The sequence below is a fragment of the Pseudochaenichthys georgianus genome, chromosome 1, assembly GCF_902827115.2.
Source record: "Pseudochaenichthys georgianus chromosome 1, fPseGeo1.2, whole genome shotgun sequence".
Taxonomy (NCBI): Eukaryota; Metazoa; Chordata; class Actinopteri; order Perciformes; family Channichthyidae; genus Pseudochaenichthys; species Pseudochaenichthys georgianus.
The window spans coordinates 31,565,430-31,590,609 of record NC_047503.1 but is presented as its reverse complement, the minus strand read 5'-3'; the positions used below and the strand labels follow the sequence as shown (position 1 = coordinate 31,590,609).

At 40.0% G+C, this 25,180-nt stretch overlaps 2 protein-coding genes across 6 annotated transcripts in view; one reads left to right on the top strand and one right to left on the bottom strand.

The window, feature by feature from the left end:
- Positions 1-16,459, bottom strand: part of pkn1a (protein kinase N1a) — a 59,999-nt gene extending 43,540 nt beyond the window's left edge. Inside the window, exon 1 of the mRNA XM_034083381.2 lies at positions 15,636-16,459. Coding sequence (XP_033939272.1) covers positions 15,636-15,656 — 21 coding nt within the window. The 5' untranslated portion in view covers positions 15,657-16,459. The remainder of the gene's footprint in view (positions 1-15,635) is intronic.
- Positions 16,460-20,171: 3,712 nt separating this feature from the next.
- c1h19orf67 (chromosome 1 C19orf67 homolog) lies at positions 20,172-25,146 on the top strand. Of its 5 annotated transcripts, none has more exons than XM_034094293.2 (8): positions 20,172-20,227; positions 20,710-20,886; positions 21,424-21,598; positions 21,863-22,001; positions 22,959-23,068; positions 23,521-23,697; positions 23,812-23,958; positions 24,651-25,146. In XM_034094293.2, the coding sequence occupies exons 2-8, from the start codon at positions 20,748-20,750 to the stop codon at positions 24,775-24,777; spliced, it is 1,014 nt and encodes a 337-aa protein (XP_033950184.1). In that variant the 5' UTR covers positions 20,172-20,227; positions 20,710-20,747; the 3' UTR covers positions 24,778-25,146. The 5 variants fall into 5 exon arrangements, with proteins under 5 accessions (XP_033950184.1, XP_033950192.1, XP_033950207.1 ...); XM_034094301.1 differs by having other exon boundaries at positions 20,202-20,238; XM_034094316.1 differs by having other exon boundaries at positions 20,216-20,249.
- Positions 25,147-25,180: the final 34 nt, after the last annotated feature.

Below are 25,180 nucleotides of genomic sequence, written 5' to 3'. Positions count from 1 at the left end.
AGGACGTTATAAAAAAGGTATTACATCTAGGTAGGTGGCAAAAAGATACTGGCCAGGTTTTATCATTTTTGTTTAATCTGTTCAGTCTGTCAACATTACAGTGTTTAATATTTTTGAAAGCACTTTGGGGCCCAAACAGAGATAAATAATAAGTGAAAGGTTCAGATTATAAATGAAGGCATATTTTACAGGAGGCAAGAGTGGACCACCAACATGTGGAGGAAAGCAACACGTCACTGTAGATAAAACAGATACAACGAGATATAGAAGTAAAGTAAAAGCCATTTAGCTAAATTGGAAGGTTTGTTTGGATTTGAATCCAGTTATATCAAGTATTTAGGGATAATGGACCTGCCTGAGTAAATACAGCTTAATGTAAGCAACCGTTTAATCAAGTGGGAGGGGAGAAAGCATTTCAATCCAATCTCTAATTACATAGCCCAATATAATTTTAGAGCTACGCTTAGTAAATTGTCCTCAGAGAGTCCACTCTCATTAAAGCTTCCCAAAGAAATTGGGAAATTAAATGGTGTTAGGAAGAGAACACACCGTCTCATAAACATAATGGGCATGAACACAAAATGGACTCTTAATTGCAAATTCCTAAATAAGACAACCCTACAGCTGGGAATAGCCAGGTTTGTGTGTGTGTGGCAAAAAAACGATGACCTCATCCTGTTGCCAGCGGTTTCTATGACAGCACCGCCTCTAGGTAATTCACCAGGAAACACCTGTCCCCTCCTTTTCCTCTGTTACACATTTGTGTCTCTGCGTTCAGGCTTGCCGACATTCAAATCAGCAGGAGCCGAAAGAAGGCAACGCCGGGTGTCATCCTGACTGAGTGTTGAATATCTCAAGTGATCCGGGCCATGGGAGCTGTGGCTGGAGAGAAATTGACAGTCCGAAAGTGTTGGTGAACTCGAGGCAAAACTTAAACAGAGGATAGTACTAACTAAGTGTGTTTGTTCTTGCTATGTTGTTAATGTATTAACACTGCAAGCTAGACGGAGGAAACCATGACATGGCACTTTGTTTCATCGGCAAACATGTAGTGTGGAAGGCAGCATGACTAAATGTATTTTTGCAGAACCACCAAATAAAATACAATTTAAGTTAAAAAACAAGTTAATATTGAAAGTTTCTATATTGCTAATCAGGAATAGGACAGCAACAATCAAGGAGTTTTATCCTCGCTAAAAAACGTTACTCCACAATTCTGATTACAGGTTCTGGGTCTTTTCTCTTCCACACCTTCTGGCAACTCAAGGTTTTTATCCAGCACTTCTGAAATATATGTAGAAAGATTGTGAATTGTAAATTCAGTCAGTGGTACGAGACAGCAGAAATGTGTAATATATCATGTAACCCTAATACCCGTTTTACCCTAAGATGTATATTTCTTAATATTTGAAAAAAGGATCTGCCAAGGTGAATTATTTTTACAGCAAACGTTCGTCCTTTGTTTGATTGAATAACCTCCTGTCTTGGTTGAGTAGTACTGCAAATAAAAACCATAAAAGACAATCACTACATTAAATATATTATTCCACAAATGTTTCCTTGTCAACTCGTCGCCGCCTACATTACCCACAATACAAACTATAAAGGCGACAATGCAGGAGGAGATTGGGATATGTTACGCTTGTGTGGTCTGGAGCTACAGGGGTCTGGTAACGCCACACTCCCAATATCTTTTGTTTTCAAAACGTAGTTTTCAGTTCTAACTAACGTTCACTCAGGTGTCATCAAATCAGATTTTGCACAGCTGCTTAGGGAGCAATACAGTGCTTTATAACTCTTCACATATTCAGCAGGACTCCCCAGGAGATGCAACTTCCTTTGAGGTTTAAATTGTACGGAGTGTCCCGGTGAAGCCTGTGGAGTTTTTAGACAAATACATCTTGTATTTCTGTCATCCCCTCACACTCCTGTCTGACTGATATCTGTGAGACCTGATGCAGCTTGATATACAGACATATCCAGTATAATGACATTAACAACAGAATATAACAATGGTAAATGGATAATGTTTTACATTTTGAACTGGCTGCCACTCCACCCAGCAGCTTCCCCAACCATACATCCAGACCCGAGCCAGCGAGCCTCCCAATGGGCCCAATGATCTCCCTGTAACTCGATCTCCAAGCCTTTCTAATGAGAGGGATTGTTTGTGGGGAGACCTTAATAACTCCCATAGCCTATTTATACGGTATAAATCACACCCTCTGTGTATGACGCACAAAAAACACACACAAACCCAACACACATCAACTTTGACAAAGCATTTCTATCCAGCAATAGAAGATCTATGCTATGGAAATATTTGCCTTTTTAACTAACACAAAAACAAATGTGAAATGCACACATGCATTTTTTATTTGGAATGTTTACTTGAGAAATCAAACAGTAATCTAGTGGGTTTATTATTTGAAGATGGTAATCCCCTACATTGTTCTCACTGTGAAAACAAACAGGACCACCAAGAGTTCTTTCAGTCACGGTCCAGGTTTGTGCATTACAGAATTTGCATAACAGTCAGTTATAACTTATCAGTATGGTAATTAATTTAGCCTTCAAGTGTTTGCTGCAGGCTAACAGCACAACACTTAGAAGCATAAGTCCTTTCCTTCTAATTATTCTGAGGGGAGGACAGCTCTCGAGCTCCGACCATGCCCAAATGGGAAAACAAGAGGAGGGCTGTATAGAGAGGAGAGGAGAGGAGAGGAGAGGAGGAGGAGGAGGAGGAGGAGGAGAGCAGCTGGTGCGTAGCCTGGACAGGAGGGAGGGAGAGATAGGAGGAGAGGGTAGAAGAGAGAGGGGAGTTGGGGGGAGTAAGATAACAGAAGGGCAATATGGTAGATCAATTTACAATCATGACTAGTACAGAACCGTTCATTAGAGAGTTTGGTCAGGCTGCACTACAGAGGCCAGAACATGTTCCCCAGATATAGTAGTGAGAGTAAGAAGGTGCAGAGCGCCAAGCATGTGGCAGAATCCTAAGCCAAGCATTGAAAAACTAAAATGTATTTGAAAGCGATTTCTGGCAAAGAGTTTCCCAACATCAAACAAAGGCGCTTTATATTGCAGCAACAAACTTGACTCATCCCATGAACTTAAAACAACAACATGGTTCACCTAAAATGCAGTTTGGCTAAAGATCTTTGGGTCAAGTTTTACAAGCAGATGACTTTTATGCAACCACTGAAGTATTGGACCCAGTACACTGATAATGTACCACATAAGTAGAAATTCTGCCAAGTGTAAATGAAAAACTCCCCTCAACACATCAAAACTGTGAGGTTGCTCGTACTGTAAGCTCAGCCAGCAAAGAACTGCCTATCATCCAATGACTGCCATGTGTGAGGATGGTTGAGCAACTCTTACATTAGGTTATATTACTGCAGGGCTTGTCAGGAGAAACTGCCCTGATGCCCCAGGTAACTAGACTTGAACCATTAAAACCACTTCCCTCCAAGCAAAGCCACCACTTTCCTGTTGGAAACATTGCCTGCCTTTCCCTTGCTGTGACATCTTATGCTTGAGAGATATACCGTCTTTAGAAAGTTTTAGTAGCATCACGCTAAATAGGCCACAATGTAGCAGAGCTCTGGACAAGAGATACATCAATATCAAGTTACTGCTGATGCATAGATATTGGTGTTTGCTGGCCAATATTTAGGAGAACTTGCAGTAGAAAAGGCCAAAATGACAATATCTGCATCAGATTGAAAATATCCAGTATCAGAATTGGTTTTATAACCAATTAGGTTTACATATTCGAGGAATTTGCTTTGGGATATGTGGTGCATACAAAGACACAGAAAGTACCTAGAAAAACATTTAAAAATAGGACTGTTATGACAGCTATTTAAAAAAACTATTTGAAGGCTATTATTACAAATTAACAATATTTACCGATCAGGTATGCATTGATCAGGCTTTACCGTTTACAACACTGCTTAACATGAACACAGCAAATCTAGCTTTCATGGAAACACATCACCAAGCTTTTCATACAATATCCCCTCAAACAAGCCCAGGGTCTATGTTTTGAAGTTGTGATGTAATGTATATTGTGTGCAATATTTAATTGTTGATTATTTAATTTATTGTATCATTACAACTCCCATTGTTATTTAAAAAAAGGCAGCCACTCCGCCTACCTTGGCAACCAAAGCTAAAAGCCGGTTTTAAGTCTGTGCGCTCTGTAATTACTGGCTTAACAGGCGTGACTTAAGCCTGCTACAGATTGTTGGACTTTAAAGATTATGTGTGAAGCAGCATTTTGCTGACAAGTATTCATCTTGTTATCTGCCATAGCCAAGTTCCCCTCTGTTTTGTGGTCTTAGTCCAAGATGATACAGCATCCTTCCACTTCTTTTGTTCCTGCTTGTTCCCACCAGTTACTTTCATTATATGCAACAATTCTCATTTTAATTGGTCTCCACATCCCGCCACACAACATGGTTAAGCCACAGCATTTCAGAGATTCCCTCAAACCCACAGGACATATAGAAACTCCAACAATTTGCCATTTTCTAAAATATTGAGTCACTGTGGACAGTAAAGCGTCCTCTAACAATGCAGAAGTCTGCCCAGTTAGCCAGGGGCTTTCTGTGGTTACATGACAGTGAGGTTGGGCTAACCGCAAAACAGAGGGTAAGCATTTTATTTAGGTGCTTTTGGCAAACAACCTCTTTCCCTGCAAGGAAAACTGCATTACCATTCCCTCCATGGCGACATATTAATCAAGTTCAACTTTTCGTTTCTGGCAACAATAGCAGAAGCACATTAAAAGCTTTCAACTTATTTTTAGAGCAGAAAAACCCTGAAATGATGAGACTAGTTAAATTGAAGGGTAAAGTAATGATATTTAATCATTTGATTGGTCAAATTTTCTAGTAAAGAATCTTAATCATCGTAGATGAAAACAAGTTCAATGAGATACATTTAAGTTTAATATGGACGGATTTCCAGACTCCCCGTCTAATGACGAGTTCTCATAACGGCGCTTGTGCTTTTTAGTTGTAGTGTGAGGTCTTGGGAACCATGCATGGTTTATCCAATTAGCTTGACCGATATTGCTTTGTTCGTGAACTGTTTACCAGCCGACCCCCTGCGAGGGGGGAACCATGCATGAATCCCCATTATGTGTGCAAAGGATGAGAACATTTTGCACTTAAGGGATGGCAGGGCAGGAGTTGCATTAAGAAATACATTTAAGCTTAACAGTTTATTCTAAGTCATGCACAATATTGTTCATCAATAACTTAGCTGTGTATGATCAAGGTCAAGTCCCCTAAACTTATCATGTTATCTTGATTCATTTGTTTATTCTTTTCTCCCTTTAATTGTTATTATTTATGACTATGCATGTTTACTTGTTTTCTGCTGTACTTAGTGGTTTGGTCTTGTCAATTATCTCTGTATTGGTTTTGCACGACGACCAGTATATGTACGCTGGGTGTACTAGTAATGTCTCATTTTCGATGCAGAAAGATTGTAAGACATAACAAATGTAAATGTTGCAATTCTATATGTTTGTGCTTATGAGAAGAAATACAAAATAACCTAGCTTTGAACTACAGGTCAATTATACTCTCGGGTTGGGAACCGAAACTCCAGATGAGAACCGATAAGAACATGCCGGGTACCGGGTACCCATACAAAATACACAATTTTGGTTCTGCTTAACGGTTCCTAAACGCGGTAGACCCTGTATTCAGGGGATACAGGGTAAGGTCGGCCATCTGTGTGTTCTGGAGAATCACAGAACGGCCAGCCGTCAGCGGCTCGGTATGCTGATGGCCAGCACCGCCCTTAATTTTTTTAAACGGCATCATGTAAGTTGCGCTGACAGACAACAGAGGTCCACAGTTGCCCAGCAGCGAGGCTCCCCCCGCCCTCCCGTAGACAGTTCACGAGCTCAGTCACTTCATAACACCAAAGATAGATCGCGGTAAACGCTCTAAAGTGAGGTTCCACTACACTATAAAAGAAAAAGACAAGGCACAGTGTAATGCCTGTTAATACCTTGCCATAGGCATAGCTCAGCAGTTAAAATAATAAATTTCTGTTGCATGTATATTTTTTATTTGTAAAAATGTCAGTTAAAGCTTAAATGAATAAAGATATTTTTGTTATCTAAACGTTTGACCTCTTTCTTTTACAATTTTGGAATCGAAACGGGGAATCGATAAGAACCGGAATCGATAAGCAGAACCGGAATCGATACATTTCAAGCAATACCCATCACTAATATACTCATACTTAATATCTTTCAAAACACGCAACTTCCTTATTATTTGACCACTTGTCACCGTAGCTCTAATATTGCATCCGCTTATGTGTGTATGTGAGATTCATCGTCTTATTCTGGGAGAGTACATTTCCCTAAATTGAAATACTTCCAGAGATTACAACATAATGCTCTGTTGATTTCTTTCCTGCGAAAAAAAACAACATACCAAGACTGAAAGCTCAATGCTGGGTTTTATATTGACATTACTTCCAGGCAGAATAAACAATTGAGATATTTGCATGGAGGTTCACCAGTACAACAACAATCCATTTACTAATGCTTCATCCTGTTTGTCTAATATCCTAGTTATAGGAAAGACACTAAAAATATGCTTTAAAGCAGGGGTGCCCAACCTTTTTTGAACCGAGAGCTACTTTTAAAGTTGCCAGTCTGCTGAGATCTACCAGTCCAAATAGAAAGGCGTAGCCATTACTGACAGCCTACTACCAGGTAAATACACACTTCTACTTGTATAAAACTGACCTTCGTACGATGAATACTTCATAAAATACTGCAGATCCTTTATCTTACCTCTTTCTAATCTACACACATACAAGTATTTAACTGAAGTTACACAACAGTGTTGTTGATACAGAGTTGGAGTTTATTCACACGTCACATACTACAGTGGTCATGTTTTCAAGAAACATTGAACAGTGCTGCCACATATGACACAGGGAAAAAAGGAAAGACTCTGAACCCTTTCTTTGCCATTATATAAAAATAGTGTTGCTACAAAAGTATAAATTAGGCTTATAATAAGACAACTCAGATCTGAAGCTACAATCTGCTGCAACAGTGCAATACAAAAGACAAAATCAACAGAATCAAACCCTTTTTTTGTTGCATTTTAGTACAGTATAAAAAGAAATGCCTTTTTAAAATAGGATGCAAGCAACACTAGTTTCTTAACCTGAATTGATAATAGACTATAATCAATTTAAGTTTGCATTCTTATACTATTTTGTACAATAATTATAATGAATAAATTCAAACAAACTAAAAACTTACAGCTGATTAATAACGGTATCTAACTTGAGTTTTTATTATATCAAAAACCTGTTGAAATGCTACTGTTATTTTTACTGTTCCCCCAAATGCGCGTCGGCAGCCTCCAGGAAAGCTTCTTTCACAACTTCGCCGTCTTTGAAAGACTTCATGTGTTTCGTAAGAACACGATAAGATGCTTTGGTAGCAGCCTTGCTCTTGTTGTTGGGCCTGGTGAAAATGGACTGCTGTGCATTTAGCCGTCCTTTCAGGCCCCTCCCCTTTTGGGAGCGTAGGGCAGAATTAGGAGGGAATTCCGTCTCGTAGCGTGTGTGCACTGTTTTGAAATGCCGCTCCTAAATTACCCTTCTTTAATAAAGCCACGCTCGCATTGCAGATGAGACAGATGGACTTTGAATTGGAATAGATACAAAAATAATCATCCTCCCACTCGGAGTGAAAATTATATAGTTTGGGCTTTTTTGCTTCTGCCATAATTGCGGTCTTGTGTGTGTGCGGACTGTCACTCCTGTTGACACGGACAACGTCAGCGAACTAGTGCCCACTGCCCACCAGCCACGCCCCGACACATGGGGTCACGCCGGCCAATCACAAAGCTTTGATGCGTTCAAGTGCATTATTCTGGCACAGGAAGATTATGTTATAGGACATTAACGATAAAACAGAATATTGTTGTTCTATTTTTAGACACATCTCGCGATCGACTGGGAATCTCCTCGCGATCGACCGGTTGGGCACCCCAGCTTTAAAGGGTCAAAGTATGCTTGAGTGCAAGGCTGCTGGTGTTGACAAGCCGTGCGAGAGGGAAAGTAAGGAATGACTTCTGTTATATAGTGAAAGTTCAAAGACTAAAACATTTAAAAAAGGAGTGGCAACAACATTTTACTGATACAGACATGAAGACACTTTAGACTCTGTAAACCGTTCGGCCTCATACAGAGATGTAAAATGTCTGTTACTTTAAAGTTTTGCCAAGGACTCCCTATGACCTACTTGCTCCTTTACATCCTACTGACCACTCCTGCTTTTTCCAGCCCTTCGAGTGCTCGCACATAAGCTGGTGATCGGTGATATCATGACTGTGTGAGCTCAGTGTGTGTGTGTGTCGAGGGAGAAGGAGGGGTCCATCTGAAAGAGGAATGCAGGGGTACATCGATATGAGGTCATGAGAATGATGAGATGTTTGCACAGAGGGAAGGGCGAGATGTGAATGAGCGATAAAGCAAACGGGTAATATCCATGAAGAGAAAACATCAGCTTAGAACAGCTGCTGGGACCAAACTATGAAACACAAGCATCGTTTGAATACATAATCCCTTTCAGTATTAGAGTAGATTTCACGTCAGAGCGAAACCATTAGCACTCAGCCGACTAAAACAACCAACACGCCATTAACTAGTGCTACACGATATTAAGTAAATATAAGGTAACCAAATGACATGCTGTAAATAAATATCTATTAAAGTGTACTAATTTCTGCCCTTTATGCTTCCTTCAATATCATATAAATTGCTAATAATTGGGATTAAAAATAATGTCAGATATTCTTCTATTGAACAAATTGATCTTTGCTTAGATGGCCCTGTGCGCCTCCCCCTAGAACATTTAGATTGTTGCAGGTCTTAGATGCTGTCTGGTGCATTCTCTAGACTGAATTATAAGATGAAACACCACAATATTATATTGTACAATTTTATTCTTCATTTCACTTGTTTGTGTTTGCTCGCTTGCATGCCCTGCATAGCTATAAGAAATACTTAAGTTGTTGGTCAAGACACTTTCCATCTGATGAAGGCAAATGCCTTCCCAGATGTATAAAAGTAGAAAACATTACATTCAGTTATAACTGCCAAAACAAACATTATTACACTATTATGGCCCCCGTTAAAAATGTTATCTACTGTAAGTTGGTCGAACGAATGCTCATCCGGAAGCTGACCGAGCAGACCCGAGCAGCAGTCGAGAGGAGCCGAGCGCATCCGCGAAGCACACAACATGAGTTCCCTTTAGCGCAATACCGCTTCAGTTGCGCCACTTATGTGACAGACAAGAATAGTAAATTCTAATGTCTAACACTTAATGTGGAGAAAGAGATGTCCTGTATGGGTTGATTGTGCGTTGATCTGTTGGTAATGCCTCGGGGTTCCGGTGGGCATGTAAACAAATGCATAATGCTGCGCTTATTGTTTAGGTGTCTTTTAATAAGCAGGTAGTCATATCATTAGCTAGAACTAGCTAGATCTGATCGATATGGACATAAACGCGAGTGAAGTCTAATCTGACGGGAGAGAGATCAGCTGCTGCTGACGAGTCGATACGCAGCTGTGCATGATCACATGCAGCGGTGAGCGGAACAAAACACACACTTCAGGTTAGAATATCACACGTAGCTATTTTAATTACCTCTCAAACTACCGTAACTAGTTATAGATATGTTTAGTTTTACTGTCGGGTCACTCATCACTGATCCACGAGCTGCATGATACTGGCATAATAGATTGCCCGATCGGGCAACCAGCAGGTGAGGCTTCATTGCCCGAGCTAAATACTAGATGGCCCCGGGACATCGGGCAGTCCTTAATGTCGAGCCCTGGATAGAAAATTATATAAAATGGCACATAAGCGCAATATTCATGATGTTTTGATATTGCGATGGCAAGAAGAAAAAAGAAGGTCCAGCTCTATTATTAACCACACTTGCTACATTGAGCTTTACTACCCATCCTCAGGGTGGGCAGCATGGTGGGTTGGTAAGGCTGTGGTCACCAAGATGCTGCAGCCAGGATGAGGAAAATGAACTCACAGTGAACTGAATGTGATCTGGGCTGCTGGTGTCAAACAATACAACCTATTGTAGTGCTGCGGCTGTGGAGCCTCATCATCAGCATAATGCCCTTTAGACCTCCCCTTCCCTCAGCCCGCCACCCTCGGGCCGAGCACAGCCTTACCACATCTGACCTGCTCCCATCAGAGCAGCAGTAATCCAGCAGCAACAGCAGTGCTCTCAAAGCAGCCAAGTTACACTGCAAGCGCTTAGGCATAATCCAACTTCATTTATGAAAAAGGAAAAACATTACTATCAGTAGGTTACAATGGTCTGCACAACTTCATTTCACCCATGAGGTTGAAAGAATTAGGAACATATATTTGACATAGCTAGCCTACAAGAGAGGGTAGCCATCTAAAGGCCTTGTCAGCAAACTTCCTCTTGAATATATAATTGTTCTCGGGACAAGGTTTTTATTTTGCATCTTGATATGTTGTTTTAAAACCATCTTCTGCTCAGAATGTGGGTATAGCTGAAAGGGAAATTAAACTAAGCAAACATCCATAATACAAGAACTGAGTTGTCCGTTAGCATCTACATCTTAGCCCCGCACTGGAAAACAGCTACTGACAGAAACAGATGAGCTTCTGTAATGGAAACACCATATTGAGACACTGAATAGAGCCCATCAGAGGACAGAAGCCTAACTGTGCACCACATTTAGGATACAACGGATCCTTACTACAGTAGAGAGCCTTTTTGATTCCAAATTGGTGGATAGAAGTGAGAGAATGCCCATCTTGGCTATATTTAGCGTCAAATTGGTTTCAACAGCTAACTTAATTGGATGAAAAGGAAATGTCCCTATTGACGATTTTGCTCTATTATTCTCTCTTTATTCAAGGCCAGATGTTTGAGGGTTGCTCATGGTCTCAAGTGTTTTTTCTGGAGTCTCTTTGTGAATGAAGCAGGTGGCAGTCTTGTGTATACTGTAGGAATAACTTCTGAGATGTGAATGGAGATTTGGGGCGCTTTCATCTTTAGTTTTGAATCGCTCTGCTTAGAAATCTCTGGCTCTCCTATTTGATTTGGTTTGAAAACAAATAATAGCCATTTAGGTGCATTTGTATTATTGTTTCCAAGAAGAGCAGACATCTATCTTACTAGAGCTAGGTCTACATGGGAACCTGCGTTCATTATGCTAGCATTACTTTACGTTTCATATGTTAAAACACTGGCATAGCATAGAGAAAAGAGAGGGACTGAATATAGCGCAGAGTGCATCACAAACATTGCATATTGATCAGTTGTCATGGATCCGTGAGAGGCATTATCGTGACCAACTACTATCGTGCTGAACAGTGATCTCTTCATATCCAACAAGCCGACTTTGCTGGTAATCACAGGTATAGATCGTTTTCTCTTTGATTCCTCAATATGCTCAGTGGCTTAAACAATCCATTATATGCAGTGTTGGAAACTGCTTTACGAATGCTATAATGTCCTTGTGGGTCAGACAACATAAAGCAGACAGTCAGTAGAGGCAAAATGAGGTTGTGATCATGCGTTACAAGACTTAATATAGCCTTATTCATGCAAGAGATTGGATCATATGATGAGTGTCCTGACTCCTGTTAGACTACATTGTTTTATTAGTTTGAAACGCCTCACATACAATGAGAGAGAATAATATCCCTCTCTCCAAGTTTCCAGTTCCTCAACTAGTGCATTATTGTGGATTCTATCTGCCTACATGGCCCCAGGGCAGCGCTGAGAAAAGCCTACTTTGTGCACATAACTGTCTCCTTACGTCATGGTAAGGCTTATGGGAAGTACTCCCATAAGTACCCAGTAGTATGCATTCCCTGGAGAGTCTGACTCTGGTTGTGTGTGTCAGCTGTTATATCTGTGTGTTTCAGAGTGTGTGGTAGTGAACATGAACATTTGTGCTCATGTACATTTAGGGAAATCACTTGGTTGTCTGGGATTTTCCAGTGAACATGCAGACTGCAAAACATGTCAAACAAGCAGAAAGCACCCAGATCTCTCAGTGTACTGTACAGAGCAGCAACACCCCCCCCCCCCCCCTCCCCTCCATTCCATTCTTGTCTCCCCTCTAACAGGAAGTGTGACGCAGAAGTGCCTGTATTGGGGCTGTTTGATATTGTCTTCCTGCAGGGGCAAACAAATGGCACACCATGGGAGGGGTGCAGAGCTCCGATCACATCGGCAAAAATGGAAGCTTAAAGGGGAACTCCGCTGACTCTGAACATAAATGCCCGTTTACAGGTGTAAAACTATATATAAAGCCGCTTGTTGCTCTGGAGTCTAGAGGAAATTGCTGAAAGTCTGATAAATTGCCTCAAATGGTCAAATTGCATCTTCCTTATATTGATCCTTATTAAAAAAGTTATTGACAGCCCACTTATCAAAGCATTAATACTGTAGTCTTTAAACTCTTCAAAAAGGAGGAAAACAGATGTCTGAATAGTTGTTATGAGATCAAATATGTCCAACACACATACCTATATCAACATCAAAACTCATCCCAGAATCCACCTGAGTCTAGGATTATCTTCCTATCAAAACATAACTTTAAAGAATTCTAATGAATACTGTGTTGGTGTGACAACGTATTCCTTCCTTTTGTTTCTGGATTAGCCAGAACGTTTCTGTGCACAAAGAGGAGAATAATGCTTTCCACTTCCAGTGTTTTCAAAACAGAAGCCAATCAAAGCGCCCTCTCTCTCAAAGTCAAAGATCAAAAAGAGAACTTAAACTTGTCCAATTTCCTTCTTTCCTTCTATGATTTCCTTCCCCACATTGACCAACTTTGAGCCCCATGAGTGTAGGCAGAAACACTCTGGAACAGCACCATTCCTTAGCTTCTTAGCTTGTGATTGCAACCCTGCAGTGTTTTAAGACTAAGACAATACCAGTAGTTATTTTAGGCTGTGGTGAAAATCAGCTGGCTTCATGATGTGAGCAGGTTAACATTGTCCAGCCTCATTGGTTGGTGAATTGAATCCATGATGTTTGTCCCAAACTGGTCACTGGACACTAAGGAGGCAAGGCCAAATTAATCTGTATCTGTTTGGCACAGATTTTCCAACTCTGGTTGTTTTCCATACGAAGGTTTCTGATACAGAGCCAGTGAGAAGGCACGTTTACATCTGTTTGGTATCTAAGCTGTCTAGCCTGGTAACATTAAGGCACCACAGCTAGAATTAAACCTGGTTGAAGTGGGAAACTAAGCCAGTATTTAGCTTTTATAAGCAGTCAGATAACATGCTGCACTCAAACAGCATAATTAGACACAGACTGTGGCTCATTTTACTACTGACACATGCTAAAGTTCAAGACTTCATTGAGGTAATAAAAAAAAAAAAGAGTAAGTGGAGACAATGTCCATGTGTACAGACTAGAGACTATACAATAAGTGCTACAATCAGACTACAACTAAGGATTAAGAAATGACTTGTAAGCCGGTAGATTAACCTCTTGTGTTATCAATCAATTGTTTGGCAATTATGCTTGAAAAATAACTGCCAATTAGTTTTCTTTTGGTCAAATAATAGATTAACTGACTGATTATTCCAGCTATAAGATGTCACATTTCAAACTGGACCATTGGTCAAGAGGTTTTTCCGTAATCACGCTAACAAACAAAACAAACAGATCAGAAAACATAACCTCCTGGGCGACGGTAACCTACAGTATAATCCATTAACAAACAGAATGCCCTGCTGTTTATAAAGCAATGGAGGAAAAAGGTCAAATATGGGTGAAATACTTAATCAAAGGGAAGTTGGCAAACAAGAACTGTTAGGTGTTTAGTCAGCATTTTATGACAAACCGACACAAACATAATAAGAGGAACATTGGTTGTAAACTGGAAATCTGCAGCCAACTATCATTGCAAACAGCACTTTTTAATGTGCACTTTCTTAGTAAACCAATTCACACTTTTGTCACACTTCTGCATTTTCATGTGCACCTGTCTCTCACTTAGCCTTTTCTAATTACAGTATATCAATGCTAACTTGCCTCATGTTTCAACGCATTGCTTCACAACCGACTTACATCAGAGTTACTAAATCGCAACAGAAATGTGTGATTGCAGAACAAACAGGTAAAATAAGATGGACTTTTATTAATCCCTCGTGGGGAAAATGTTTCTCTGCATTGCATCCTAGTGTTAGGAGCAGTGTGCTGCCATTTTGAACGGCGCCCGGGGAGCAGTGCCTTGCTCAGGGACACCTCGGTAGCACTTGGTCTTGCCGGGACTTGAACTGGTGACCTTCCAGTTACCAGGCCAAGTCCCTATCGACTTCGCCACGACCGCCCCGGTGAGGCAAGTACCTGCAGGACAGCACCAGTGTTTCTAAACACCACACTTGCATGTCAAGTCAACTGATACAAGACACTTGCAAGGACATAAATGTCAGTGTGTCAAGCTGTAATGGAACAATGGCTGACTAAGTTCAGTGGTATGTATAAATGTTCATAATGCTTATTTTTCCTTTATGCGCTCTGTGTCGTAAACATTTCAAGATAAATGTAGCAACTGTGTCTCTTTAAGCTTAGTGACTCAGAAAAGCAATGATCTAATAACATATTGCCTACATGCTTCATAAGTTAAATTGTGTTACCTCAGCATACAACTAATACAATGCAAAGCCAGCAGCATCCTGCTTACTATTGCTTTCAATGAAGGAGAAAAGCCGAATGCTACTTGGGAAGGGTGTGTGTTATTTTTGTCACAAACACCACTATTGTGCCTGCATGCACCTTTCTTTACTCTCTGTACCTGCACACACAACACTTTCAAGGCACAAAGCTCACGTTATACCTACATCATGAGTACACAGTACAACACCAAGGTGAGTGAACACTGCTGAAGCACTCTGCACGAGCCCTTTCCAAAACCAGAGTGCCCCATCATCCATTATTAACAACACACACTATCCATTTCCAATTCAATTGATGGGATGGTCATCCCTAAGGGTGGGGTCCGAGAGCCACTAAAGGACCTCAACAAGTCGCCCATGCATATAGAGAATAATCTACCCAGCAAGCAGCTCTGTTAATCTATCTTGCTTTTTTTATACCTTAATGCCATTGTTGTACAGTTATGTTTCAATATACTTTCTTATGTCTTTAAAAGTAAACCAGTTGTTTCCAATGTTGGGGTCAGGACCCCAGAGTAATCTAAGGATTGCAAAAATAGCCATTACTGCTACATTTAGTTTATTTTTCTAATAATAATAATTTTACCTCATCTGCCTACTAAATTATGTTGCATCCTTAGAGGAAAAATGCAATCTTTGGTCAAACTGCTCACAAGACCATGTGTTGGGGGTCTAAAGAAGACATGGCTTAAATGTAAGGGGTCACAAGCCCCCAAAAAACGTTAAGAACCACTGGTTTAAAGTATTTATTTGGGGAGTGAGTCAGAAGACCACCCAAGATCCCGTCCAAATGTAAAAGCTTGAAGGTCAATATGTTAAATTACACCATGCTAGCAGGTTGCAGGACAGCTCTTCCTCTTTAACTTACTTGTATGGAGTCGTTCGCCATCGCTGTCCCTGTTGCTCTGTTGTCAGCCAGTTTGCCGTTTCAAAGACAACCTGTGCACATGTGGGATTTATACCTCGCGTCAACGTATTGTCTCGTCTCCAAGACAATAGAGCAAAATGAACCGGGTGTTCGTCCTGTTAAGTCTTATCTCAAACTTTATACAAACAGTGAGAATTGACACAAAGGCAAACAGTCAAGAGGTAATCCGCATTGTTGGCTTGCCTGGCCGCGCCTGAAATGATCCTCCCTTTGCTGTGTTTAACCAACGCTAGGTCTCACTTCACACAAATACAATGTGTTCACTGCCTTCGCGTTAAAAAGGAAAAAAAAATCGCATAAAGCATCCAGACAAAAACTATTATAGCTCAACAGTCATTGTTCATCCTGCCATTCAACAGCTAGCAGGAGCCCCATAAAATCCATCCGCTGCTCCGTCATGTCCTGCTGAACCCAGGCGGATACAAAGTCACATCCACAGGCAACAGGGAAATAAAAGAAAGCCTCTTCTTTTCCCCTTTTCCCGGTAACATCCGTGAACACGCCTCAGTCTCTTGTCCTTATCACATGCCACACAAAAAAGCCGCCAGTCAGTACTTCACGAGCACCTCGTACAGTCAAAACGAGGGACAATAGGGAGCTAATCTGTCCGTTAAATATCCCTCTAGCTTTAGTAAAAAAAAGCGCAAACATTTAGAAAAAAGCCCATTCTCCGTCACAGTGCACGGGATGAGTCCAGACACCGTGTCATCACATTCAAACAGCGGGTAACTGACGGAGAGCAGCACACACCACTTGTACGATAAACACTGCAGCGCGCTACCGATGCTAGAGCAATGCCGCCTGGGCGTTCATTGGTCCAGGGCTGCGCCACGGGAGCGCGCCCGGATGTGTCATGTGACCTTCGCTAGCCATCGTGGTCAACTGTAAACTTCCAATAAACCAACTGTTGAACAAAATGTCAAGTTAGGCACTCAACAAGCAACACAACAAAGTGCTTTCAGGGTGGTGGAACTTAGATCTTATGCTTAAGTAGAAGTAGCAACACTAGATTGTTAAAATACTCTTTTACAAGTAAACATCTTGCATTACAAATCTTTCTAAGGTACAAAAGATATTAGCATAACAAATGTACTGACAGTACTCCAAGTACAAGTACTTGTTATGCAAGTTATGTCACATTCCACAACATTACGTATATTTTGTTGTTAAACTATAAATAATAATGTATTAATGTGTTCAATTTGATGTTGCGGCTGGTAAAGGCAGGACTAATTTTAGCATTCGAAACTTTTCATTGCTTTGACTAATCATTATGAAGTAAATTGTTAATCACACATTGTCATTGCTATAGGAAATCCATTTAGATGGGTTTATTAAAGACTTGTTTTGGTATATACAATTATGTCTTCCACCAGGTAAGATCTCCAAGGAAAATTAAGGCAGAATTTACGGCATAAAGAAAATGAATTAACCATTGTGCAAATTAACAACACAACAGGGAGAGCATTAGTCTTGTGCATTAGCATCTGATCCAGTGATATATTGGCCGTATCACTGGATCACTTTAAGTTATTTCAAGTAATCCTGAGGAAGACATGAATGTCTGTAAAAGAATATCAAGGGAAACCATCCCAAAGTTGTTGACATATACAGTATATACTTGTAATATGGTTAGATGACGTTACGATTGAGTGAGTGGGTGTCATTTGTAGATATGATCGAGAAGTTGAACTGGATACATTTGCATAACTGGTTTGCATAATGAAAATTAGCCGGCAGAAAGATATGACAGACGCAGGAAGAGGGAGTTACCCCAATGTTCCAGGATACAAACTACACATCCTTCTATATATATATATGTATATGACATGACTACTATCAGAAAGACCGACAAAACAAAACGCTGAGTCACTTACAGTCAGCACTAATCAGAGTATGATTGACTTACTGTGAGTAGAAAAGAAGGTTACAAATGCATCCACACAAATTGATTATGTGGATGTCGATAAGGTAGTAATTATTTATCATAGTGACCAGATGTTTGGGTTACAAAAAACTTCGAAACAAGCAGATGAACTATCGTTATAACAAAAAGCGTATTGTATTTTCTAATTGGGAAATTATGCAAAATATACATATTTTAAAGTAATGAGCTCTATGTTATACATGTTGACATCATATTCAATAAACAGAGTAAACAATTATACATATGACACTTGTATGGTTTATTTACAAGATTATTTGAAACAAAACCCCAAATTTGACAGAAAGTAATATAGTTGTTGACTATTACATGTATCTAGTTAAACAAATCAGTTTTCGTAATTTTATTAAAAAAAATTGTATTGAGTGTTTTTCTTTTTTTTACTGTTGTCCCCTAACACAAGCAAACATTAGAAATAAAGATATTTACTTATTTTTTTATAATTGTTGCAATGCATTGACCTTTGACCTATCACAGCAGGATGCAATGATGATGGAACCAAGGTAACTTGTCATTACCCATCCGGTTCTGCACATCTGCAAATACGCCACTACTTCCCATGATGCTTACTGAAAATATGTGGAAGCAATTTACGGCACTTTTCTTGGATTTAAATAAAATAATGTTATCTTTGTTTTGATTAATTATATAATAAAACACTTAAATTGGCCAAAGAAAGAAAGAAAAATGAATCTTTAAAAATAATATATAACATTTATTTGTTTAGGAAAGCTTACAGAGATAATTTTATCTTGATAACAAATCTCTATACTAGTAATAAATTGATAAAATATGTTTAGTCTGAATTTTATAACACTGATTAAATCCAGTGGTCCACTTAAATGTTATTGTGTTCAATTATCTTAACTTCAAATATGTACATTGGTAAAGTACTAGTGAAAGAAACTGAGTATATGTATTCAAGCATTGTATGTATCTAAGTACTTTTTTGATATATTTCTACTTTACTTGGGCATTTTCATTTTTTACGAAATGTAGTTCCACTCAACTACATTGCAGAGGCAAATATTTTACTTCTTACTCCACGACATTTATTTTAACACTCAGTTACTAGGTACTTTGCACATATATAAAATACCTGATATGCTGATACTGTATGGTATATAATATTGCAGTACTGTACCAGTCATCTACATAGTATTTGTAGTATCTAAATTTGGTCCACGTTTTCAAACTACAAACATACAATTGAATGCCCTTACATTTATAAAAACAGGATAATATAGGCTTTCGTCACCTCACGCCTAGACTACTGCAACTCCCTCCTGGCTGGTCTACCTGCATGTGCCATCCGACCTCTGCAGCTCATCCAGAATGCAGCGGCTCCTCTGGTCTTCAACCTTCCTAAATTTTCCCACACCACGCCGCTCCTCCGCTCCCTTCATTGGCTTCCGGTAACTGCTAGAATTCACTTCAAGACACTGGTACTTGCACCATGCTGCAAATGGATCTGGCCCTTCCTACATCCAGGACATGGTTAAACTGTACACCCCAGCGCGTGCTCTACGCTCTACATCAGCCAAACGACTCGCTGCACCCTCGCTGCGAGGGGGACCCAAGTTCCCATCAGCAAAAACACGTGGGTTTGCTATCCTGGCTCCAAAATGGTGGAATGAGCTCCCCACTGACATCAGGACAGCAGAAAGCTTACACACCTTCCGGCGCAGACTGAAAACTCATCTCTTTCGACTCCACTTCGAGCGATAGAATTACTAACAAAGCACTTATATACTAATAAAGGACTGGCTTATCTATAGCCAGTTGAGTAGCACTTGAAATGCTTGGCTCTATGAAACCTGAAGTACTTGTATGATTCTGTTTTCTTCAAGGTTGTGTCTTCATGGTCGAATGTACTTATTGTAAGTCGCTTTGGATAAAAGCGTCAGCTAAATGCAATGTAATGTAATATAATTACTTCTTCCATCGCTGAATAAATATAGTATACCATTGATATATATTTCATTGTGCATAGTTGAATGACTTTAACAAGCAATTAAAGGTAGGGTACGTAAGAATGGAGAAACCAGCTCGAGTGCGCTAGAATTTGAAAGTAGCTAGTACGCAGCCGAAAAAAAAGAGCCCCTCCTCCAACACACACGAACGCGCATATGACCAATGAGGGCACGAGATAAGTTTGTGCACGAGATAGAAGGCTGACAGACAGGTAGGCCATCCAATTATCTGAGCCGGCCGTGTTTTTTACAACGCCACGGCTTCCACCGATGACATATTTGTATATATTTATTGTCAAAGCATTTAATTCATTCATTGCTATCGGGATGTTAAGAGCATTCCATGGAATATAACAAAAAGTGTTTCTGAAGTGAATTACCTACCCTACCTTTAACTAGCTTTTCTTTGTTAATAAATGACGAAATGAGCTCAATATTTTAGACATTCTTGACCAAAACCAGAGAGAAACTACTTATTTGAATAAGGACCCATTTAAGTATTTTATTTTACAACTAATAAAAACAAAGATAACATTATTTTTATTTGTAACCCAGAAAAGCGCCGTCAATTGCTTCGACATACTTCACGGGAAGTAGCGGCTGTTCACCTGTCGGTGAGTTTCCGGTACGGATCGGGTAACGACATAACTGTTAGCTTAGCCGCTACGTGGCGAAAGTTAATTCTTACATTGTTTAATTAAACTGTCTACAACGCTATCAAATATTTATGATTTTGTAATTCGGTAAAAAACCCAGCCGAATGGTATGTAGTCGATATCTCGGGTTGTTTATGTGCTACAACTTTAGTCTGTTGCTAGCTGTAAACTAAAGTTAGCTAGTTTATTTTAACTTTATTCAAGAACATATGAACATCATTTATTATGTATACATAACAAATGATACATAATGTCGGTAAAGATATAAAGTAATAAAACATTACATTAAATAAATGAACAGTTTAATATTTCAGATTAAATATTTGCTACAGTTAGCTATTTAGCATCAACGTTGTTTGGTGAGTTAACCGGGATGACAGGTCTTTCAGTTTATAACCGCTCGAAAATAAGAAGTTAACTTGGCGTTTTATTTTCATCAGGTTTCCCAAGAAACACAAACTTACCAACCGCAGATAAAATGGGAGATGTTGAAGTTCAGGTCCAGATCCCTTCCGATTCGCCGACAGGGGAACATGAGTGTGGCGGCCTGCAGGAGGACATGAGCGGCGAGAAGCAGTCAGACCGCCCGGAGACTCCTGAAGACACCGGACATGGAGGTCTAATACATTCCCATTAACCAATGCTATAAAACATGGATGTGTAGGCAGAAGTGAGAGAAGTACTCAGATCAAAGTAGAAGTACCACCGTTTAGGAATACTCTGTTACAATTAAAAGTCCTGCATTCAAAATGTTACTCAAGTAAAAGTATTAACATTCAAATATACTTAAAGTATGAAAAGTTAAATTACTCATTATGCACATATTATATGTGTTGATATAATAATTGATGCATTAAAGTGTTTATCAAAGCTGGTGCAGCTAGTTAACATGTTAATTCTCAAGGAAAGTACTCTACTTAAGTACATCTACTTAAGTACATCTACTTAGTTTCTTTACACCACTGTGTGTAGGTTAATATTTAATTTCCCCTATCATTCATTTATTTAATGATGTTTTTATTCTCGTTACAGAAGTACTTAACCCCTTCTTTGGCTTAATGTTCCAGTGATTAGTATTCTTGAAATAAAATGAGAATAAGAGAGTTAGAGTACATGTTGTGTTTTTGCTTTGTCTGATACCGTGCATACATTAGAGGTGGAGGAGCCCCTGACTTGGTTGCCTGTGGCTCTGGCGCCCCCATGTGGAGAGCATGCAGCCTGCAGCTGTGCAGAGGTCAGGTGGATGGAGAGGAGCCTCCAGGCCATCGAGCTGCAGCTGCAGTTCCTCATGAGCAAAGCTGATGACTTGCATGACTGCCTCGTCAATGGGTATTTAAATACATTTGTTTATTTAAAAGCGACGATGCAATTTCACATAGTTTCGTGTCTTTGTAAATATCTGGAATTAGGGCTCTGAGGCTAGAAACTGAAAACAAAAGCATGTAAGATGTCTCATTTAGATGGTGATGCCCATACTGTCAAACATGAACAACAACAGAAGATCACTGGGGGCATGGCCCTGGCTATTGATAAAGGCTCAATTGTAACCTTGGTGTTTCTGCTGTTTGTATGTATTTGTGTGTGTTTTTACAGACATGGTCCTCTAGAGAGGGAGGCTCTTGCAGCTGCAGTGCCAAGTTTCCTGTACACCTGTCAGCCTTACTTTAACTACCTGGAATCCACAAGCATCGTGTCGCAGCGCAGCCCTGTGCATTTTGACATATACACAAGGGTATGAGTTTTTTCTGATGGCCTGATCCCACAACAAAAATAAAATACCTATTTCCTCACCAGTGGCATTAAGCTACGCTGATTTTTTTTCTCAAGATTTGAAACCAACATTGGTTCTATTTTCTAAAATAAAATGATCTTTATGAAATCTGTTTGCAGGAGGGTCTGTCGATTATTCAGAGTAACAAGAACACCTTTCATGATGTTGATTAAATCATTCGCAGGCTGAGGTTTTAGATTTTTGTAATTTCTAGTATCGTGCGACATATTCTTTATTGTGTATGTATTTTCTGTATGAACTTTAATTCATCTATATTCAATATATACTCTAGTTTTCTAAAATAGTTTTTTTATTCCTTTTTAATTTTTAGGTATGTATGTTTTTGTATGCACCAAAAACACCAAGACACATTCCTCGTATGTGTTAACCTACTTGGCAACAAACCTGTTTCTGATTTATTTAGCCAGCAGACTTTGATAGCAAAAAAGTGGTCACTGTCTTACACAATATCTGCATTTGTTGTTTCAATAATTATCCTCTGATTCAGACTTTATAACAAACATAACTTGAAATGTTATATTGTTTTCTAGCTATTTTATTTTTAAATGTGTATAACACAACAAACTCACACCCTCTCTCAAAAGTTGCATCCTGGGAATAGCTAAATAGGGCTTTAGTTTCTCATGTAACCAATGTTCACAATCATTTCAAAACTCCTGCAGGTTAACAGAGGGCCTATCCTGTATCACATGCCGAGTGAAATGGAGGTTTTGTCTTCTCTGTTTAAAAACAAAATATAAAATGGCTTGAGTCTAAACTTCCTGTGTGTGTGTGTGTGTGTGTGTGTGTGTGTGTGTGTGTGTGTGTGTGTGTGTGTGTGTGTGTGTGTGTGTGTGTGTGTGTGTGTGTGTGTGTGTGTGTGTGTGTGTGTGTGTGTGTGTGTGTGTGTGTGTGTAGCGTGTGCAGCTGTTGGACTTCTCTCAGCAGCTGTGTGACAGGCTGGAACAGCTGGTGTTGACCTTCGCCAGCTACAATCTCCTCTCGTTGGACGAGACTGAGCCTAACAGGTACACAGGCACACACACACACACACACACACACTTCATATTCATCTTTGAGTATTTTGATAACATGTGTTGTGTGTTTGAGAACAAAAACACGACATAACAAAGTCTGAATGTAATTATTTTTGGTTTTCCTTGGGTTTCCCCCCACGCGACAGTATTTTGTATCATATCTGCTTACGAGCAGATTTAAGGATGCAAAAATAACACCTGACATACCTTACCCTGTTGTAACGGCATTGATTTGGGCATTGCTAAAGGTCACAGATAAACCTTTAATTTATCATGGAAAGTCATAAAGGGGAAATTGACAGACTGCTTCTCGCTGTAAGAGTTTCAGTATGCAATGGAAACAGTTGATCCTGGCCAGATGACTTTCTATATCCTGTGACTTGCTGTTGCTGCTGTAACAATCCAACATCCTCTCACCTTCTAACTCTTTGATGCATTCGTAGTGTGTCTCACTTCTGTATCGGCCAGAGTCAGCTCGGCCCGCTGAAGGTGACAACGTTTCGCTACTGCAGGCCCACACAATACTTGGCCCAGGTCGACACCAGCCTGTTCAAACGCATGCGCTGGAACGTAGAGAGACTCCCAGATGAGCAGCAGCCAGAGGAGGAGGACACGGAGTAGTGAGTCTGGCTGATATATTCACCCTCTGTTTGATCAAATGTATTCCTCTGATAGATTGCATCATGTCATTTCTCTTCAAATACATATATTCCTGTTCTTAATCTATTATTCAGTTACTTCCTGTGCTATGAGGACATTCCCAACGTACACGCAGAGACAGGCGGGGACAGCCAAGGCGCCTCTGATGGTGACGTGGTGAGGATGTGGTCCATCGGGCAGTGGGTGCAGGCGACACCCGAAACAGACGACATCTGCGAATGGTAAACTGATTCGCATTTCTTTATCTGTTGCTCTGTAGCTGCTTCTACAACAAAGGCTTTGTAAGGATGTTTTGAAGAGGGGTTGTATGGGGTACTTACACACAGTCAGTAGATGGTGGTCAGCACACCCCTAGCTTGGATAAGCAGACAGGAGTTATGGAACAGGAGCAATGCACTGCTGTGGTTGGGGTCAGCAGCAAAACGTATTTTAGCTACCAATACAAATGCCCAACTAAATTGTTTTTTATCAGATTAAGCGTACGGTACATTTGGCATAATTTCACCAATTTACTTTGCCATCAGACGGCCCTTTCAGTCGAACAACTGAAGATTTCATATTTTCTATCGGAGGTACCAGACTCAAAAAAAGATGGTAATTTGACCTTGCTGAACACAGGAGTTGGCTGCTCTAGCGCCCCCTTGATCAGTTGGGGTTTTTGTGTGACCTTGTGAGCATTTAGAAGGGTTCTGTAATCACCAAGTCAATTAAATCTAATATACAGTAATACAACCCCACTTCAAACCATCTCTTTAAGACATTCTTCATTGCTTTTCTGGGGAAGTACAATGTATTGAAAAGATAACTGATACATCTTAAAATGAGCAACACATTCCTCATCTCATGTCTGATATCTGATGTGTTTTCTCAGGTTGTGTCACTCATATACATTGTATCTGTCCTGTTCGTTTAGGATCCTATGCCAGGTCCCTACAGCCAGTTACCACAGGCTGCTGTTCCTGGGCAGCAACGAACCGTCGAGCTGCAGCGCGACAGACTACCTGCAGCAGCTGCTGTTGTCTCACCAGACAGCAGCGTGAACATAGTGACCTGGCTGTCTGTGGGATACACCATCATGTTGGAGGATCGAAGGATAAACAGTTTGTTGAATTGACCGGAGCAACTTCAATTTGGATGGAACAGAAACAGATGCAGAAATCACATCACATGACTGTAATATGTTATACTGTCAGCCAGAGGTTGTTCAACACTTAGAGCTGAAGAGAAGATGGTGTCATAAATGACAAGTGTTGTTTGAAAAACAAACATTTTATAGATTGCATGTTGAAAAGGTTTTATAGAGTTTGTAAAAAACGTTATGCTTTATATTGTGATGAGCATGTTTGACTGTGTTGTACACTTTGTCACTTAATTGTGTTCAGTGTGTTTATGTTGAAGTATTATTTTATTTTATAAGAGACTATAAATATGTTGCTTACATTT

Bases quoted from the DNA above. Each gene is read 5' to 3' on its own strand.
- c1h19orf67 (XM_034094293.2), top strand. From the start codon at position 20,748: ATGGGAGATGTTGAAGTTCAGGTCCAGATCCCTTCCGATTCGCCGACA. The intron at 21,599-21,862 runs GTATTTAAATAC...GTGTTTTTACAG, and splicing joins CATGACTGCCTCGTCAATGG to ACATGGTCCTCTAGAGAGGG. The intron at 23,959-24,650 runs GTAAACTGATTC...CTGTTCGTTTAG, and splicing joins ACAGACGACATCTGCGAATG to GATCCTATGCCAGGTCCCTA.